Source organism: Lolium rigidum, chromosome 7 (assembly GCF_022539505.1).
Source record: "Lolium rigidum isolate FL_2022 chromosome 7, APGP_CSIRO_Lrig_0.1, whole genome shotgun sequence".
NCBI lineage: Eukaryota > Viridiplantae > Streptophyta > Magnoliopsida > Poales > Poaceae > Lolium > Lolium rigidum.
The window spans coordinates 246268834-246286986 of NC_061514.1; the positions used below are offsets into that span (position 1 = coordinate 246268834).

At 42.1% G+C, this 18153-nt stretch overlaps 1 protein-coding gene across 1 annotated transcript; it reads left to right on the forward strand.

Moving 5' to 3' along the window:
* Positions 1 to 15434: 15434 nt before the first annotated feature.
* On the forward strand, positions 15435 to 17503 carry LOC124678006 (sigma intracellular receptor 2-like). Its single transcript, XM_047213940.1, has 2 exons — positions 15435 to 15802; positions 17120 to 17503. Exons 1-2 carry the CDS (start codon positions 15479 to 15481, stop codon positions 17294 to 17296), a joined length of 501 nt encoding a protein of 166 aa, XP_047069896.1. The 5' UTR covers positions 15435 to 15478; the 3' UTR covers positions 17297 to 17503.
* Positions 17504 to 18153: the final 650 nt, after the last annotated feature.

An 18153-nucleotide genomic window follows, 5' to 3' on the forward strand; every position in this document is an offset into this window, starting at 1 on the left:
GAGGAGGGGCCGGCTCCGCGTCAAGGAGGAGGAGCCGCCGCCCTGCCATCATCGTCGACCTCCTCGTCCACCCCTACCCGGCCCCTCCCTCTTCCTCTAGCCGGCCGCTCCTCCAACAGCGATCGTCGGTGAGCTCCACCTCTCCCCTCCCCTCCCTCTTCCTCTCCCGTGCGGGCACAAAGTGCTCGACGAAATTACTTTGTCGGATTGAGTGATATGGCTACTTGCTTGTTTGCTCTCCAAATTACCAAGTGATATGGCTATCGCTTGTTTGCTCTCCAAATTACTTTGTCGGATTTAAATGTCCTCCGGATCATTTGCAATAGTCCGGTGCACTCGTTAATTATGCATTTCATTTATCTGGTTAGTTTAACTTGATTGATTAGATAAATGAGATGAACTGCTGAGCAGTAATGATCTCATGGATGGACTGGATGTAGCTAGAGGGTTGCCAATCATTGATTGGGTACCCTAGCTCATGCTGAGCCCTATTGGGTTATGATGCAGTGGCTTAGTGAATGTTCCTATGGGTTTGAGGTAGCCCTGACAGCCTTTATGTTGTCCAAGGGTGGCTCCCCTTTACTGTGGCTGTTGTTGTGACTCTCTCATGCTATCCGGTTGATCCATGACTAGATTACCAGTAGCTTTTGCTTGTTGAAAACAAAATAGACATTTAAATGTCTATATTCTCGATGGTATAACTAGTCGTGTGGTGCTAGGTGAGTTTGGATGGCTAGTTAGGGATTAATCCATGTTGGATTTCTCTGGTAGTGTCACCATACTTGACATACCAATGTTCCCTTGGTGATTTCCTTCGGCTGATCTTCGGTTTGCTTCCACCAAATGGCTTAGTAGCCGGATGATGATACAAACCGGGTATTCTACCCATTTTGGCCTGGCAAGCATGTGGTGACTCACCGGCCCGTGTGTGCTGTTGGGCATGCACACTGCCTGGTGAGCTGTTTGGCTGTGTGTGTGTGTGTAGCCTGGCTTGGGACTTGGGTTGACTCCAATATTAAAAATGTCTCCCAAATATGGAGACAAACATTTTAACATTACCCCAATGATCTTCAAATGTTTTGCATGCTCTGTTAGGCCTTAATTGATGCCTTATGATCCAAATTACTATATTATTGGATTGAGTGATATGGCTACTGCTTGTTTGCTCTCCAAATTACCAAGTGATGAATATATAATCCCTTTGGAGCATCTGCCCCATGCTATATATGTGTATTTGACCATGCTTATGATGGATTTCTTTTAAGGACTCTAGCTAGATTAGAGGGGAAAAAGTTGCTGCTTTGTTGCCTATGATAATGGATCATAAAATGTTTCCCTTTGTCCCCTGGTTGCCTCCTTAATTGATGCCTTATGATCCAAATTACTATATTATTGGATTGAGTGATATGGCTACTGCTTGTTTGCTCTCCAAATTACCAAGTGATGAATATATAATCCCTTTGGAGCATCTCGCCCCATGCTATATATGTGTATTTGACCATGCTTATGATGGATTTCTTTTAAGGACTCTAGCTAGATTAGAGGGGAAAAAGTTGCTGCTTTGTTGCCTATGATAATGGATCATAAAATGTTTCCCTTTGTCCCCTGGTTGCCTCCTTAATTGATGCCTTATGATCCAAATTACTATATTATTGGATTGAGTGATATGGCTACCGCTTGTTTGCTCTCCAAATTACCAAGTGATGAATATATAATCCCTTTGGAGCATCTCGCCCCATGCTATATATATGTGTATTTGACCATGCTTATGATGGATTTCTTTTAAGGACTCTAGCTAGATTAGAGGGGAAAAAGTTGTTGCTTTGTTGCCTATGATAATGGATCATCAAATGTTTCCCTTTGTCCCTGGTTGCCTCCTTAATTGATGCCTTATGATCCAAATGACCCAAGTCCCTTGCATGATCCCATTTGTCCCTAATGTTGCTTAAGATGAATAAATTCCCTCTAATCACCATTTGGAGATCAAGACTAGTTCTTGATTTCCATTAGCTAGACTCCAATATTAAAAATGTCTCCCAAATATGGAGACAAACATTTTAACATTACCCCAAGTGATTTACTTGTCGATGATTAGATGGTTGGTCGATCACTCGTACACTCGGGGTGGAGCAAGTGAGGCTTGGTGTGATGGCACAAATATCAATATCTTGTGCATCCTACCTGGCCTCACTTACTCCATCTCTGGATGTTAATATTTGTTTCGACCAACAAAGTATGAGGCATTCCATTTAGTTGATACCACTTGGCTCTTTCTTCCATTTTAGTGCCGATGATTAGAATGTTCGGTCAATCAGTACACTCCGGGTGTCGCTAGTGAGCCTGGTGTGATGGCACAAATATCAATCTCTTGTGCATCCTACCTGGCCTCACTAACGCCATCCCGGGATGTTCATATTTGTTTCGACCAACAAAGTATGAGGCATTCCATTTAGTTCATACTAGCTACTTCTTAATTGCATTGGCCTTTCTTCCATTTTAGTGCCGATGATTAGAATGTTTGGTCACCTATACGCCGCAATATACTTTGTAGACGAGCCCCCCTTTCTCGGCCGCCGTTCCGTGAACGAGTCCTTGATGAGACAACAACGCCGACATGCCTCTCCGGCGCAGCACCACTTTTTCTTCTCTCGCCGTCCAAGACGTGAACGAGTCCTTAATGCCAAGACGGTGCCAGCCTCCCTAGCATCATGCCGACCCTCGTTGTCGCGCTTCAGGCCGTAGTCGATCATGCGCCCTGCACTCTTCGCCTTCTTGTCCGGTGAACTAATAGACTAATCGTTGGAATAAGGAAGCCGATGACGGCCGATCGCAATTTAATCTTGCGACCGGCTGTCATCGGTTTCCTTATTCCAACGATCAGCCTATTGGTTCACCGGCAAGAAGGCGAACTGATGCAGGCGCGGGACACACGGCTTGAAGCGCGGCAACACGGCCCGGCATAATGCTGGGCAGGCCGGCACGGTCTTTGCATCAAGGACTCGTTCACCGGACAGCGAGGGACCGGCGTGGTTCTGCGCCGGAGATGCAGATCGGCGTTGTTGTGTCGTCAAGCACCCATTGACTGAACGCCGACCGGGAAAGGGGGCCCTTCCGCAAAGTATTTGTGTTGACCAACAATGTATGAGGCACATATTCTATTTTGTCATTCCATTTGCTTTGAGATTTTCAAAATGCCGATGATTAAAATGTTTGGTCACCGTACACTTGGGGGTGGCGTAAGTGAGCCTGGTAAGATAGCACAAATATCAATCTCTTGTGCATCCTACCCGGCCTCGCTTACCCCATCCCTAAATGTTAATATTTGTGTTGACCAACAATGTATGAGGCACTTATTCCATTTTGTCATTCCATTTGCTTTGAGATTTTCAAAATGCCGATGATTAAAATGTTTGGTCACCGTACACTTGGGGGTGGCGTAAGTGAGCTCGGTAAGATAGCACAAATATCAATCTCTTGTGCATCGGACTTGGTCTCACCGACGCCATCTCTAAATGTTAATATTTGTGTTGACCAACAATGTATGAGGCACTTATTCCATTTTGTCATTCCATTTGCTTTGACATTTTCAAAATGCCGATGATTAAAATGTTTGGTCACCGTACACTCGGGGCGGCGTAAGTGAGCTCTGGTAAGATAGCACAAATATCAATCTCTTGTGCATCGGACTTGGTCTCACTTACACCGTCCCCGAATGTTAATATTTGTGTTGACCAACAATGTATGAGGCATTTATTCCATTTCTCTTGTGCATCGGATACTTGTTGGTCTCACTTTCTTCCATTTTCATCATAGTAGGAACTGGATGGAAGGACCCCGATGCAAGCGAGCTCTGGTGGGTAGAGATGACGGAGCAAAGGAGGAACCGGATGAAGACTACTTTGTATCTCGAAATTGTGAATTTTGTATGAATTAAGAGTTGTATGCAAAACATTTGACACTTGCCACTATATATGTATCTCGATCGGGCTCTAAGTAATGTGATGATGATGTCTATGTTATATCTGTGCAATGTACATGATATTTATATTATATCTGAATGTTGCTGTATATAACTCTGTGTATCCGTATTGTGTATCCGTATTGCTGTGTATAAACCGTATATGTATACCGAGGCAGCACAAAATCGTGTATAATACAAGCAAATTCCGTGGCGCACTAAGAAGCAATTCTCGTGGCGCACCCTTTTCCGTGGCGCACCTAAGAACAAGTGCGCCAAGAAACCTTATTTTTGTGGCGCACAATCAGGTGCGCCACAGAAAGCTTATTTTTGTGGCGACGTTTCTGTGGCGCACCACCCGTGCGCCACAGAATCAAATTTTCGTGCGCCACTGATGAGGCTTTTCCTACTAGTGTAATGACATAAAGTGTGTATAAAACATGTGAGTATCATCATAAAAGTAGCATGGAACATAAGAAATTATAGATACGTTTGAGACGTATCAAGCATCCCCAAGCTTAGTTCCTACTCGCCCTCGAGTAGGTAAACGATAACAAGGATAATTTCTGAAGTGACATGCTATCATAATCTTGATCAATACTATTGTAAAGCATATGAGATGAATGCAGCGATTCGAAGCAATGGTGAAGACAATGAATAAACAAATGAATCATATAGCAAAGACTTTTCATGAATAATACTTTCAAGACAAGCATCAATAAGACTTGCATAAGAGTTAACTCATAAAGCAATAGATTCTTAGTAGAAAGCTTTGAAGCAACACAAAGGAAGATATAAGTTTCAGCGGTTCTTTCAACTTCAACATGTTTATCTCATGGATAATTGTCAACACAAAGTAATATAACAAGTGCAATAGGTAAACATGTAAGAATCAATGCATACAGTTCACACAAGTGTTTGCTTCTTAAGATAGAAAGAAGTAGGTAAACTGACTCAACAATAAAGTAGAAGAATGGCCCTTCGCAGAGGGAAGCATGGATTACTATTTTTGTGCTAGAGCTTTTCATTTTGAAAACATAGAAACAATTTTGTCAACGGTAGTAATAAATCATATGTGTTATGTATAAGATATCCTATAAGTTGCAAGCCTCGTGCATAGATTACCAATAGTGCCCGCACCTTGTCCTAATTAGCTTGGATTATCATTGCATAACATATGTTTCAACCAAGTGTCACAAAGGGGTACCTCTATGTCGCCTGTACAAAGGTCTAAAGAGAAAGATCGCATTTGATTTCTCGTTTTTGATTATTCTCAACTTAGACATCCATACCGGGAAAACATAGACAACAGATAATGGACTCCTCTTTAATGCATAAGCATTCAACAACAGATAATATTCTCATAAGAGATTGAGGATTAATTGTCCAAACTGAAACTTCCACCATGAATCATGGCTTTAGTTAGCGGCCCAATGTTCTTCTCTAACAATATGCATACTCAAACCATTTGATCATGAAAATCGCCCTTACTTCAGACAAGACGAACATGCATAGCAACTCACATGATATTCAACAAAGGTAAAAGTTGATGGCGTCCCTAGAAGCATGGTTACCGCCCAACAAGCAACTTATTAAGAAATAAGATACATAAGTACATATTCTTCACTTTTTAAGGCTATTTTCCCATGAGCTATATATTGCAAAGACAAGGAATGAAGTTTTAAAGGTAGCACTCACGTAATTTACTTTGGAATGGCAGAGAAATACCATGTAGTAGGTAGGTATGGTGGACACATATGGCATAGTTTTTCGCTCAAGGATTTGGATGCACGAGAAGAATTCCTCTCAATACAAGGCTAGGCTAGCAAGGTTGTTTGAAGCAAACTCAAGTATAAAACGGTGCAGCAAAGCTTACACATGAACATATTGCAAGCATTATAAGACTTTTCATCGTCTCCTTGTTGTTCGAACACCTTAACCAGAAAATATCTAGACTCTAGAGACCAATCATGCAAACCAAATTTTAACAAGCTCTATGTAGTTCTTCATTAATAGGTGCAAAGTACATGATGCAAGAGCTTAAACATGATCTATATGAGCACAACAATTGCCAAGTATCAAATTATTCAAGACATTATACCATTTACCACATGCAGCATTTTCTATTTCCAACCATATAACAATGAACGAAGCAGTTTCAACCTTCGCCATGAACATTAAGAGTAAAGCTAAGAACATATGTGTTCATACGAAACAGCGGAGCGTGTCTCTCTCCCAAACAAGGAATGCTAGGATCCGATTTTATTCAAACAAAAACAAAAATAAAAACAAACAGACGCTCCAAGTAAAGCACATAAGATGTGACGGAATAAAAATATAGTTTCACTAGAGGTGACCTGATAAGTTTCTCGATGAAGAAGGGATGCCTTGGGCATCCCCAAGTTTAGATGCTTGAGTCTTCTTAAAATATGCAGGGATGAACCGGGGGGGCATCCCCAAGCTTAGACTTTTCACTCTTCTTGATCATATTGTATCATCCTCCTCTCTTGACCCTTGAAAACTTCCTCCACACCAAACTCAAAACAAACTCATTAGAGGTTTAGTGCATAATTGAAAATTCATATATTCAGAGGTGACATAATCATTCTTAACACTTCTGGACATTGCACAAAGCTACTGAAAGTTAATGGAACAAAGAAATCCATCAAACATAGCAAAACAGGCAATGCGAAATAAAAGGCAGAATCTGTCAAAACAGAACAGTCCGTAAAGACGAATTTTTCAGGGGCACTTAACTTGCTCAGATGAAAATGCTCAAATTGAATGAAAGTTGCGTACATATCTGAGGATCACGCACGTAAATTGGCAGCTTTTTCTAAATTTCCTACAGAAGGGGCTGCTCAATTTCGTGACAGTAAGAAATATGTTTCTGCGCAGTAATCCAAATCTAGTATTGACTTTACTATCAAAGACTTTACTTGGCACAAAAATTCAATAAAATAAAGATAAGGAGAGGTTGCTACAGTAGTAAAAATTTCCAAGACTCAAATATAAAACAAAAGTGCAGAAGTAAAATAATGGGTTGTCTCCCATAAGCGCTTTTCTTTAACGCCTTTCAGCTAGGCGCAGAAAGTGTGAATCAAGTATTATCAAGAGACGAAGCATCAACATCATAATTTGTTCTAATAATAGAATCATAAGGTAACTTCATTCTCTTTCTAGGGAAGTGTTCCATACCTTTCTTAAGAGGAAATTGATATTTAATATTACCTTCCTTCATATCAATGGTAGCACCAACAGTTCGAAGAAAAGGTCTTCCCAATATAATGGGACAAGATGCATTGCATTCAATATCCAAGACAACAAAATCAACGGGGACAAGGTTATTGTTAACCATAATGTGAACATTATCAATCCTCCCCAAAGGTTTCTTTATAGAATGATCAGCAAGATTAACATCCAAATAACAATTTTTCAATGGTGGCAAGTCAAGCATATCATAGATTTTCTTAGGCATAACATAAATACTTGCACCAAGATCACATAAAGCATTACAATCAAAATCATTGACCCTCATCTTAATGATGGGCTCCCAACCATCTTCTAACTTCCTAGGAATAGAAGTTTCAAGTTTTAGTTTCTCCTCTCTAACTTTTATGAGAGCATTTGTAATATGTTTTGTAAAGGCCAAATTTATAGCACTAGCATTGGGACTTTTAGTAAGTTTCTGTAAGAACTTTATAACTTCAGAGATGTGACAATCATCAAAATCTAAACCATTATGATCTACAGCAATGGAATCATTGTCCCCAATATTTTGAAAAATTTCAGCAGTTTTATCACAAACAGTTTCAGCAGTTTTAGCAGTTTCAGGCAATTTTGCACGCTTTGCACTAGGAGTAGAAACATTGCCAACACCAATTATTTTACCATTGATAGTAGGGGGTGTAGCAACATGTGAAACATTATCATTACTAGTGGTGGTAATAGTCCAAACTTTAGCTACATTATTCTCTTTAGCTAGTTTTTCATTTTCTTCTCTTTCCCACCTAGCATGCAATTCAGCCATCAATCTAATATTCTCATTAATTCGAACTTGGATGGCGTTTGCTGTAGTAACAATTTTATTATCATTATCCTCAGGTTTAGCAGTCATTTTATTAATTAAAGAAGATTGTGACGCAGACATGTATGAGATTCGGTTTTCAGCATTTGAAAGCTTAGTTTGCAAACCAGAAATCTCCATATTTAAATTTTCAAGTTGATTCCCTATATTTTTCAACAAGGCAGATTGTTCATTCATAGTTTTAGTAAACAATTGATTTTGCTCATATTGTGATTGCATAAAGCTCTTAGTAGCTCTTTCAATTTCTAACATCTTTTCCTCATTAGGCGAAACAAATCTACCATAAGAATTACCATAACCATTACCATTAGCAGAAGGATATGGCCTATAGTTGTTACCAGAATTATTCCTATAAGCATTGTTGTTGAAATTATTACTTTTCATGAAGTTCACATCAACATGCTCTTCTTGAGCAACCAATGAAGCTAAAGGAACATTATTAGGATCAACATTAGATCTACCATTCACAAGCATAGACATAATAGCATCAATCTTATCACTCAAGGAGGAGGTTTCTTCAACAGAATTTACCTTCTTACCTTTGTGGAGCTCTTTCCGTGTGCCATTCAGAGTAATTTATCATCATATCATCAAGAAGCTTTGTTGCCGCCCCCAAAGTAATGGACATAAAAGTACCTCCAGCAGCTGAATCCAATAGGTTCCGCGAAGAAAAATTCAATCCTGCATAAAAGGTTTGGATGATCATCCAAGTAGTCAGTCCATGGGTAGGGCAATTCTTCACCAAAGATTTCATTCTCTGCCATGTTTGATCAACATGTTCATTATTCAATTGCTTAAAATTCATTATGCTACTTCTCAAAGATATAATTTTAGCGGGAGGATAATATCTACCAATGAAAGGATCTTTACATTTAGTCCATGAATCAATACTATTCTTAGGCAAAGATAGCAACCAATCTTTAGCTCTTCCTCTTAAGGAGAAAGGAAACAATTTTAATTTTATAATGTCACCATCTACATCCTTATACTTTTGCATTTCACAAAGTTCAACAAAATTATTAAGATGGGCAAGCAGCATCATCGGAACTAACACCGAAAAATTGCTCTCTCATAACAAGATTTAGTAAAGCAGGTTTAATTTCAAAAAATTCTGCTGTAGTAGCAGGTGGAGCAATAGGTGTGCATAAGAAATCATTATTATTTGTTCTAGTGAAGTCACACAACTTAGTATTTTCAGGAGTATTCATTTTAGCAGTAGTAAATAAAGCAAACTAAATAAGGTAAATGCAAGTAACTAATTTTTTTGTGTTTTCAATATAGAGAACAAGACAGTAAATAAAGTAAAACTGGAAACTAATTTTTTTGTATTTTTGATATAAAGAGCAAACAAAGCAGTAAATGAAATAAAGTAAAGCAAGAAAAAAAACAAAGTAAAGAGATTGGATGTGGGAGACTCCCCTTGCAGCGTGTCTTGATCTCCCCGGCAACGGCGCCAGAAAACTGTCTTGATGGCGTGTAAGACACACGTCCGTTGGGAACCCCAAGAGGAAGGTGTGATGTGTACAACGACAAGTTTTCCCTCAGTAAGAAACTAAGGTTATCGAACCAGTAGGAGTCAAGGAACACGTGAAGGTTGTTGGTGGCGGAGTGTAGTGCGGCGCAACACCAGGGATTCCGGAGCCAACGTGGAACCTGCACAACACAATCAAAGTACTTTGCCCCAACGTAACAGTGAGGTTGTCAATCTCACCGGCTTGCTGTAAACAAAGGATTAGATGTATAGTGTTGAAGATGATGTTTTTTTGCGAAGAACAGTAAAGAACAAGTATTGCAGTAGATTGTATTTCAGATGTAAAGAATGGACCGGGGTCCACAGTTCACTAGTGGTGTCTCTCCCATAAGATAAATGGCATGTTGGGTGAACAAATTACAGTTGGGCAATTGAAAAATAAAGAAGGCATAACAATGCATATACATATATCACGATGAGTACTATGAGATTTAATCAGGGCATTACGACAAAGTACATAGACCGCTATCCAGCATGCATCTATGCCTAAAAAGTCCACCTTCAGGTTATCATCCGAACCCTTTCCAGTATTAAGTTGCAAACAACAGACAATTGCATTAAGTATGGTGCGTAATGTAATCAACACAAATATCCTTAGACAAAGCATCGATGTTTTATCCCTAGTGGCAACGAGCACATCCACAACCTTAGAACTTTCTCGTCACTGTCCCGGATTCAATGGAGGCATGAACCCACTATCGAGCATAAATACTCCCTCTTGGAGTCACAAGTATCAACTTGGCCAGAGCCTCTACTAGCAACGGAGAGCATGCAAGAACATAAACAACATATATGATAGATTGATAATCAACTTGACATAGTATTCCATATTCATCGGATCGCAACAAACACAACATGTAGCATTACAAATAGATGATCTTGATCATGATAGGTAGCTCACAAGATCTAACATGATAGCACAAGAGGAGAACACAACCATCTAGCTACTGCTATGGACCCATAGTCCAGGGGTGAACTACTCACACATCGATCCGGAGGCGATCATGGCGATGAAGAGACCTCCGGGAGATGATTCCCCTCTCCGGCAGGGTGCCGGAGGCGATCTCCTGAATCCCCCGATATGGGATTGGCGGCGGCGGCGTCTCTGGAAGGTTTTCCGTATCGTGGCTCTCAGTACTGGGGTTTTCGCTACGAAGGCTTTAAGTAGGCGGAAGGGCGGAGTCGGAGGGCTGACGGGGGACCGACACCATAGGGCGGCGCGGGCCCCCCTCTGGCACGCCGGCCTATGGGTACGGGGCCTTGTCGCCCCACTTCGTTTCCCTTTCGGTCTTCTGGAAGCTTCATGGAAAAATAAGACCCTGGGCGTTGATTTCGTCCAATTCCGAGAATATTTCCTTTGTAGGATTTCTGAAACCAAAAACAGCAGAAAACAAGAATCGGCTCTTCGGCATCTCGTCAATAGGTTAGTGCCGGAAAATGCATAATAATGACATAAAGTGTGTATAAAACATGTGAGTATCATCATAAAAGTAGCATGGAACATAAGAAATTATAGATACGTTTGAGACGTATCACGGTGCAGCACACCACTAAGGATGCGGCGACCCGACCTTTGCTCACTTATCACCGTATCCAGATCAAGATACGGCGCGCCACCAAGGGGGTGACGGCCCGGCCCTTGCCCATTTGACACCACACCCGGGTTCCGATGTGGCGCGTCGCTAAGAGGGTTACGCCCCAACGAGATTCCTTTGGGTTTCATCTCCATAAGAGTGGCTGGGTTTTTTTTATGTTGGCTCGCCCCGCCAATCACAACCCTCCTCCTTTACCCGGGCTTGGGACCGGCTATGTTGAGACAACATAGGCGGAGTTTAGTCAAATATCCTAAATTAATAAAAAAAATTGGGTCAATAATTTTCACATTTACCGTTGATAAATAACGCGGCACATGGTTGATAAATTGTGAGCTCAAAAATTCTTCAAAATATTTAAAATAAAATTAGTTTTTTAGGTAGGTAATTGTTCGCATTTACTGTTGATAAATAACGAGGGAGATGGTTGATAAATTGTAAGTTAAAAACTCGCAAAAATATCCGAAATAAAATTAGCTTTTTGGGTAGGTAATTGTTCATATTTACCGTTGATAAATAGCGAGGCGGAGGGTTGATAAATTGTGACCTAAAGAAGTGCAAAAATATTCAAAATAAATTAGCTTTTTGGTAGATAATTGTTCACATTTACCGTCGATAAATAAAGCGGCATAGGTTTGATAAATTGAAGTGCAATTTTTTTATTTTTGGATAGGTAATTGTTTACATTTACAATTGACAAATAACGAGGGAGAAGATTGATAAATTGTGAACTAAAAAAAGCGTAAAAGTATTCGAAATAAAATTAGATTTTCGGGAAGCTATGTCCATATTTACCATTGATAAATAGCGATTCGGAGGGTTGAAGTGCCAAAGTATTTAAAATAAATTAGCTTTTCGGGTTAATAACTTTTCACCGTTGATAAATAACGCGGCACAAGGTTGATAAATTGTGAGGTACATTTTTTGCCAAAATATTAAAAATAAAATTAGCTTTTTGGGTAGGTAATTGTTCACATTTACTGTTGACAAATAACAAGGGAGAGGGTTGATAAATTGTAAGCTAAAAAGTAACAAAAATATTTAAGATAAATTTAGCTTTTTCGGGAAGGTAAGTATTTACATTACCATTGATAAATAGCGAGTCAGAGGGTTGATAAATTGTGAGCTAAATAAGTGCCAAATAATTTAAAATAAATTAGCTTTTTGGGTCGATAAATTTTTTGCAAATTAAATCAAATGGAAACTCGAGAATTGTAAAATTAAATCAGACTTTTTGCATTACTAAATTTATCGATTAGAAATCATAGTTTTTAAACCAGATGAGTGACCAAAACCCTAATTGGGTTATTGTTCTAGTTTCTTTTATTTTAGTCTCTGAGTCCTTTTTTCTTCTACTCCCTCCGTCCCGGTTCACAGGGCTTACATAATTTTGCATCAGGACCAAGGCCACATTTGATTGGACGTTAAAATTGAAACCAGCGCTGCCTCTATCCAATCAGCTGTAGTTGCTATTTAATAGGAATGCTAATAGATAGCTCATGCAAAAGGGGATAGACCCACCGAGCGCATGCATGCAACCAGCCCCATATGAAAACTCGTTTGGCCCACCCCACCCGCATGCACTAGGTTGTTTCAGCTAGCTAAAATAAAGGAGAAAGAGAAAGTGAAGAGTAATTAGAGGAGTTTACTAGTTGTAATTAAATGCATGCAAGCCTTAGTGGGAAGATGTTGTGGGACAAATGTTTTTTCAGATTAGGCCCTGTGAACCGGGACGGAGGGAGTACCCATGTTGATTATTTATAGTACAAAAGTAACTACGCTTCCTTGAATGATAAGAAGTACGGATTGCTCAGCTGGTCAAAGCCGCTTCCTTGAATGACAAGAAGCACAGATTGCTCAGCTGGTCAAATCCGCTTCCTTCTGCGCGTGCGAGCCTTGATCTCCTGGGATCGAATCTCACGGGGCCGATTAAATTTTTCCACCTGCTCGCGCCAGAGAGGAAAATGGAAAGGGTATCGATCGGGACTTTCCTTTTTCGGAAACATCTGAAATTGACCGCTCGGGTTGGGCCTAGAGGTTGACCGCTAAGGGCATCTCCAGCGGTCCGACGCAAACGGACGCTGAGCGACCGTTTGTGTCCGCCGTGACCGGAAATGCATCTGGGTCTGCTCCAGCGGGGCGACGCAAAGTGACCGGGCCGTCTGCGGAGACACAAACCTGGCTCAAATATGCGCCAGGTTTGCGTCTCCGCGGACGCTCGGCGGTCGCACGGAGCGTCCGCTCGCGTCCCCACGGGCCCTCATGGCAGCGACCTAGGTTCGATCGGCCTCGAATTCACAACGCGCGCCGGTGTGGCAACCGCGGCGACCAACAGCCGCAATGGAGCGCCGAACCGCCGCGGAAGAGCAACCGCCGGCCTCTTCGTTTTACGCGCCGCCGTTAATCCGCGCACATTATAACCCCCGCGTCTACGGTAATTCAAGTTCAACCGCCTCCTTCTTCTTCCTCTTCTTCTTCTTCTCCAACACCGGCACGTCATGAGCGACTACACGCTGCCGTCCGACTCGGAGAGCGAGGGCAAGTCGCCCGGATTCCTGCATTGGTGGGAATCGCCGGCGACGCCAAGTGATCCGGGCTCCACGCCCAGCTACCCTACCTCCACACCGAGTGAGGACGAGGAGGAGGGAGGCTGCAATGGCAGCGAAGGCCAGGAGGAGGACGGAGGCGGCGCTACCAGCGACGCCGACGACAAGGAGGAGGGCCAGGAGGAGGAGGAGGACTCCGACAGCAAGTTCGCCCGATTGGAGGCGCAGGAGGCGGCGGACGACAAGGCGGCGGCAAGGAAGAAGTCCAGGGCGCGGGTGGCGCGACGACGACGAAGACGCCATTTCTTCCAGTTTCAAGTCCTCGACGGGCGCGTCATCCTCCAGTTCCGACGACGAGGTGACAAGCAAGAGGCGGAGGAGTTTCCACGACGACGACGACGCAGGGCCTTCGAACAAGAAGGCCAGAAAATAGTTTTAGTTTATATGTTTTTAAATTTCTTCTTATTTGTATGTTAAATATGTTTGAATCTAGTCGATTGACGTATCCGGTTAATTGTTTAGGCTATAATCTATTCGATTGGACCAACATGACATCATGAGTACATCTTTTTCGCGTTTAAAACTTGATCATTCAACTAAATTGAAAAGAAGTAGCACAAAAAAAACAGTTGCATGTCCAAAATGCGTCGGACCGCTGGAGGTAGCCCCCGACGCAAACGGACATTTCGCCCCTCGCGGTCATTTTGGCGTCCGCAGGGCGACGCAAACGGACGCTCGCGATCACTTTTGAGCGTCCGAAATGCGTCGCGCCACTGGAGATGCCCTAATTAGGGTTGCCCATCAATCCCTACCTTCTTAGGGCTCCTTTGATTCATAGGAATATTGTAGGAATTATATAGGATTTAGATTCTATAGGATTTTTTCCTACACTAGTTGTTTAATTCATATGAACATATCCTATAGGAAATAATTCTATAGGATTCTTGTAGTGCAATTTCTATAGGAAATAAACATGAGGTCATACCTGATGAAAAATTCCTTTGGCACAATCAAAGAGAACTCATTTTCTTATAGGAATCAACTTGGCATGAAATCCTATATTTTCTTATCCTTATGATTTTCCTATCCTATGAGTTTCCTATCCTATGATCAAACATCTGAAATTAACCGCTCGGGTCGGGCCTAGCGGTTGACCGCTAATTTTGCCCATCATTCCCTGCCTTCGTAGGGCTCTTTTGATTCATAAGAATATTGTAGGAATTGTGTAGGATTTAGATCCTATACGATTTTTTCATACATTAGTTGTTTGATGTATAGAAACATATCTTATAGGAAATAATCCTATAGGAATTTTGTAGTGCAATTTCTATAGGAAATAAACATGACAGCATACCTTATGAATTTTTTTTGGCACAATTAAAGAAAACTCATCTTTTTATAGGAATCAACTTGGCATGACATACCAATCCTATATTTTCCTATCCCTATGATATTTCTATCCTATGATTTTCCTATCCTATGATCAAAGAAGCCCTTTATATTCAATCGAAATGAGTGTGGCGCATGGCCGGTACGCGCTAGATACTGTAGGCATTTCTCTAGAAATACAGAAAGCATGCCCACGTGGTAGTCATGTCAACCTCTGGAGCGTAGACACAGTTCGTTGTCATCAAACACATCAATGAACAGAGCAGGACAACTGTAAATGAAGAAACGAAACAGAGCAGCTCCACTCCCCTCCGCATCCGGCCTCCCACAAAGCAAGCTTAGCACCTCACGCCGTCACGCGCCGCACTGCAACCAATGGGCGCCGTCTCGGCAGCGGTGGACTGCGTAGTTGCGCTGTTCTCGCTGATCATGGCGGTCGCCGCGCCGTTGTTCGACTCGCAGATCGTCCTCCCGCGCCGCCTCTACCCAGCGCCGCTCGTGAACTTCCACAGGTGGTTCATCGCCGAGTTCGACGACTACCTCGTCGCCGACCCGCCAGCTTTCTTCATCGGCCTCGTCTGGCTCGACCTGGTCTTCCTCTGGCCAGTCTGCGTTGCCAATCTCTACGGCATCCTTGCGCGCCGCCGCTGGTCGGCCACCACCTCCCTCATGGCCGGGGTCTACATGATCACCTACTTGGTACACATCTTTGCGTTTGCGCTTGCTTCTTGTTTCAATATCCGTAGGAAGTGCTATTCCTTTCCTCGTTGACCAAACAAGAAACAGTTTAGCACACATCTTTTTTAAGCTCTCATAATATCATCTTGATTGGTGGTGGAAATTAGTTGCCCTTTGTTGGGGGTGGTGCGTTTAAATTTCTTGCTGTTTAGACGAATCCCGATCCCTAATTGGATGCGGGTAAGGGTGTTATTATGAAGAAAAACAATAGACTGAATAGAATTAGAACCCAATTACAAAAATAACTCGAGGGTGAGGTGTCACACAATGCCTGAAATTTTACCAAAGAAGTAGTAATCAAATCTCTAGTCTCAAGTAATATTACCTCTTCTCCCCTTACCCGCATCTGAGTGCGAAGCTTGCTAAGTGAGTTTTTCAGTATCAACTTCAGTGACAGGTGCGCTGACAGCTTCCTGGACCATGGGACTCGCTGAGAGATATTAGATTAGAGGAAGGAGAGGATCTGATCACTTGGAAAGTATCCTCTACAGACACATATATACACCGCAAAATCCGCATACGAAGCCTTCTTCACAGGGAGAACAATGGCGCTGGCAGCAACTGAGCTGTGGAAGGCGGGGGCACCGCTAATGCACAAGCTCCATTTGTGGTTCGCCATGCAAAATCGGCTGTGGACGGCAGACAGGCTAGAAAGAAGGGGTTTGGAGCACCTGGATTGCTGCGTGCTCTGTTGCCAAGAGCCTGAGCGGCCAATCACATTACACTACAATGTTCTTTCGCTAGGCAGATTTGGTTCCAGATGCTCCTGCGGTATAGGCTGCACCGTTTCATGCCAGGGGCAACTGACGAAATTGCAGTATGGTGGTCCAACTTGGCAGACGCCGTGCCGAGAAAACACCACAAGGAACTGAATGCTCTGGTTATTCTGGTGGCGAGATGCTTGTGGCTTGAACGGAGCAACAGGGTTTTTGACAAATTCGCGACGATGCCGACAGAGATTTGTTGGAAAATCAATGAAGAATTCAAGTTGTAGAAGAAGGCTGGGTTATGTGGAGTGTTAGGAGAGATTGAGTAGTCTGTTGTAAGTGGAGTAAGTGGAGTAGGGCCTTATCGCTTGTGATTCGGTGTCCTACAGTTCTTGTAAACCTTTCTATCTATCTTAATACAGAAGACGCGCAAGTCTCATGTGCGCTCTTGAAAAACTTCAGTGACTGGCATACTTGTATCAATCTTGCGATAATTAATCCATAACCCCTTGTTCTTTTCACAGAAGCTTCTTTATTGTATCGTTTCTAATAGTGACTGCAACTCTTTCAGTGTGCGATACTTGGTGAAATGCTGAGCTCAGGAAAAGCAACGCCGAGGTTGCTTCAGCTGTATGTTCCATTCGCCGTGTTTGCTGTAACGGCAGTTTTGCGTGGCCTTTGTTCATGCTCAGCGCCGTTAGCTGTTGCTATGTCACTTGCACCTTCAGCTCAGAAGAAGATGGTCTAGATTCAGTTTTGCCTTTGTCATACTCCAGGAAGAAAGTATTCCAGTACTACTAGATATCACATGCTTCATACTGATAATTTGTACACTTATACTATGCAGTATATCATTCCAGGGTTCAACGTGTAACAACCCACTGGAATGTAGAGAGAAATATCACATGTATCAGGTTTGTTTTGGATAAGAGTAAATTCCACTTTTCACCCCCTAGATTGATTTTCTTGACACTACTTACCTCATTTATCAGATTTTCATTCTAATTACCCGATTTAGCAAAAGGTGTGCCAACTTTTACCCCTTCTAAAATTTTGTGATCATTTTGACCGGTGAATCCCGGCTGCCAGGTACATATTGAGGCCACATAGCCGGTTTCTCTTCTTGGTTTTCTCCTTGCAGTTCTTTTCTAGATCCGAGGGTCTTTTTACTCTCGCATCATTCGTTTAATAGGACTAGACGACGTAGCAGTCGGTGCAATAAGGAGTTGCAAGGTGATCACCTGCCATCGTCGAAGCCAGAGAAGGAAAACTCACTACACCAAAAATTATTTTTAGTGACAAAACACTTGTGGTTGAATATACCGTTTTTGTCACCAAAAATAGTCGGGTGACAAATTTGTTTATTCATTGGCTTGGTCACTGAATATCTGTCATAGAAAATCGCTAATGACAGTACGCAAAGATTTTTCATCGAAGATCACATTTTCGGTGACAATTTAGAGATTGTCAACGTTTGTTATAATAGGTGATAGCCCAATATTGTCATGGTAAATATGATAACTTGTCATTGTTAGATTGAATGGGAGCTTAGAATTGGTCAAGAAATACTTACGTGGCTTCTTACATGTGGGCCCATGATGCTGA

What these genes read in the sequence shown, in the direction of transcription:
- LOC124678006 (XM_047213940.1), top strand. Translation starts at nt 15,479, where the DNA reads ATGGGCGCCGTCTCGGCAGCGGTGGACTGCGTAGTTGCGCTGTTCTCG. An exon ending in TCTACATGATCACCTACTTG is followed by an intron (nt 15,803 to 17,119) that starts GTACACATCTTT and finishes CAACTCTTTCAG; the next exon opens with TGTGCGATACTTGGTGAAAT.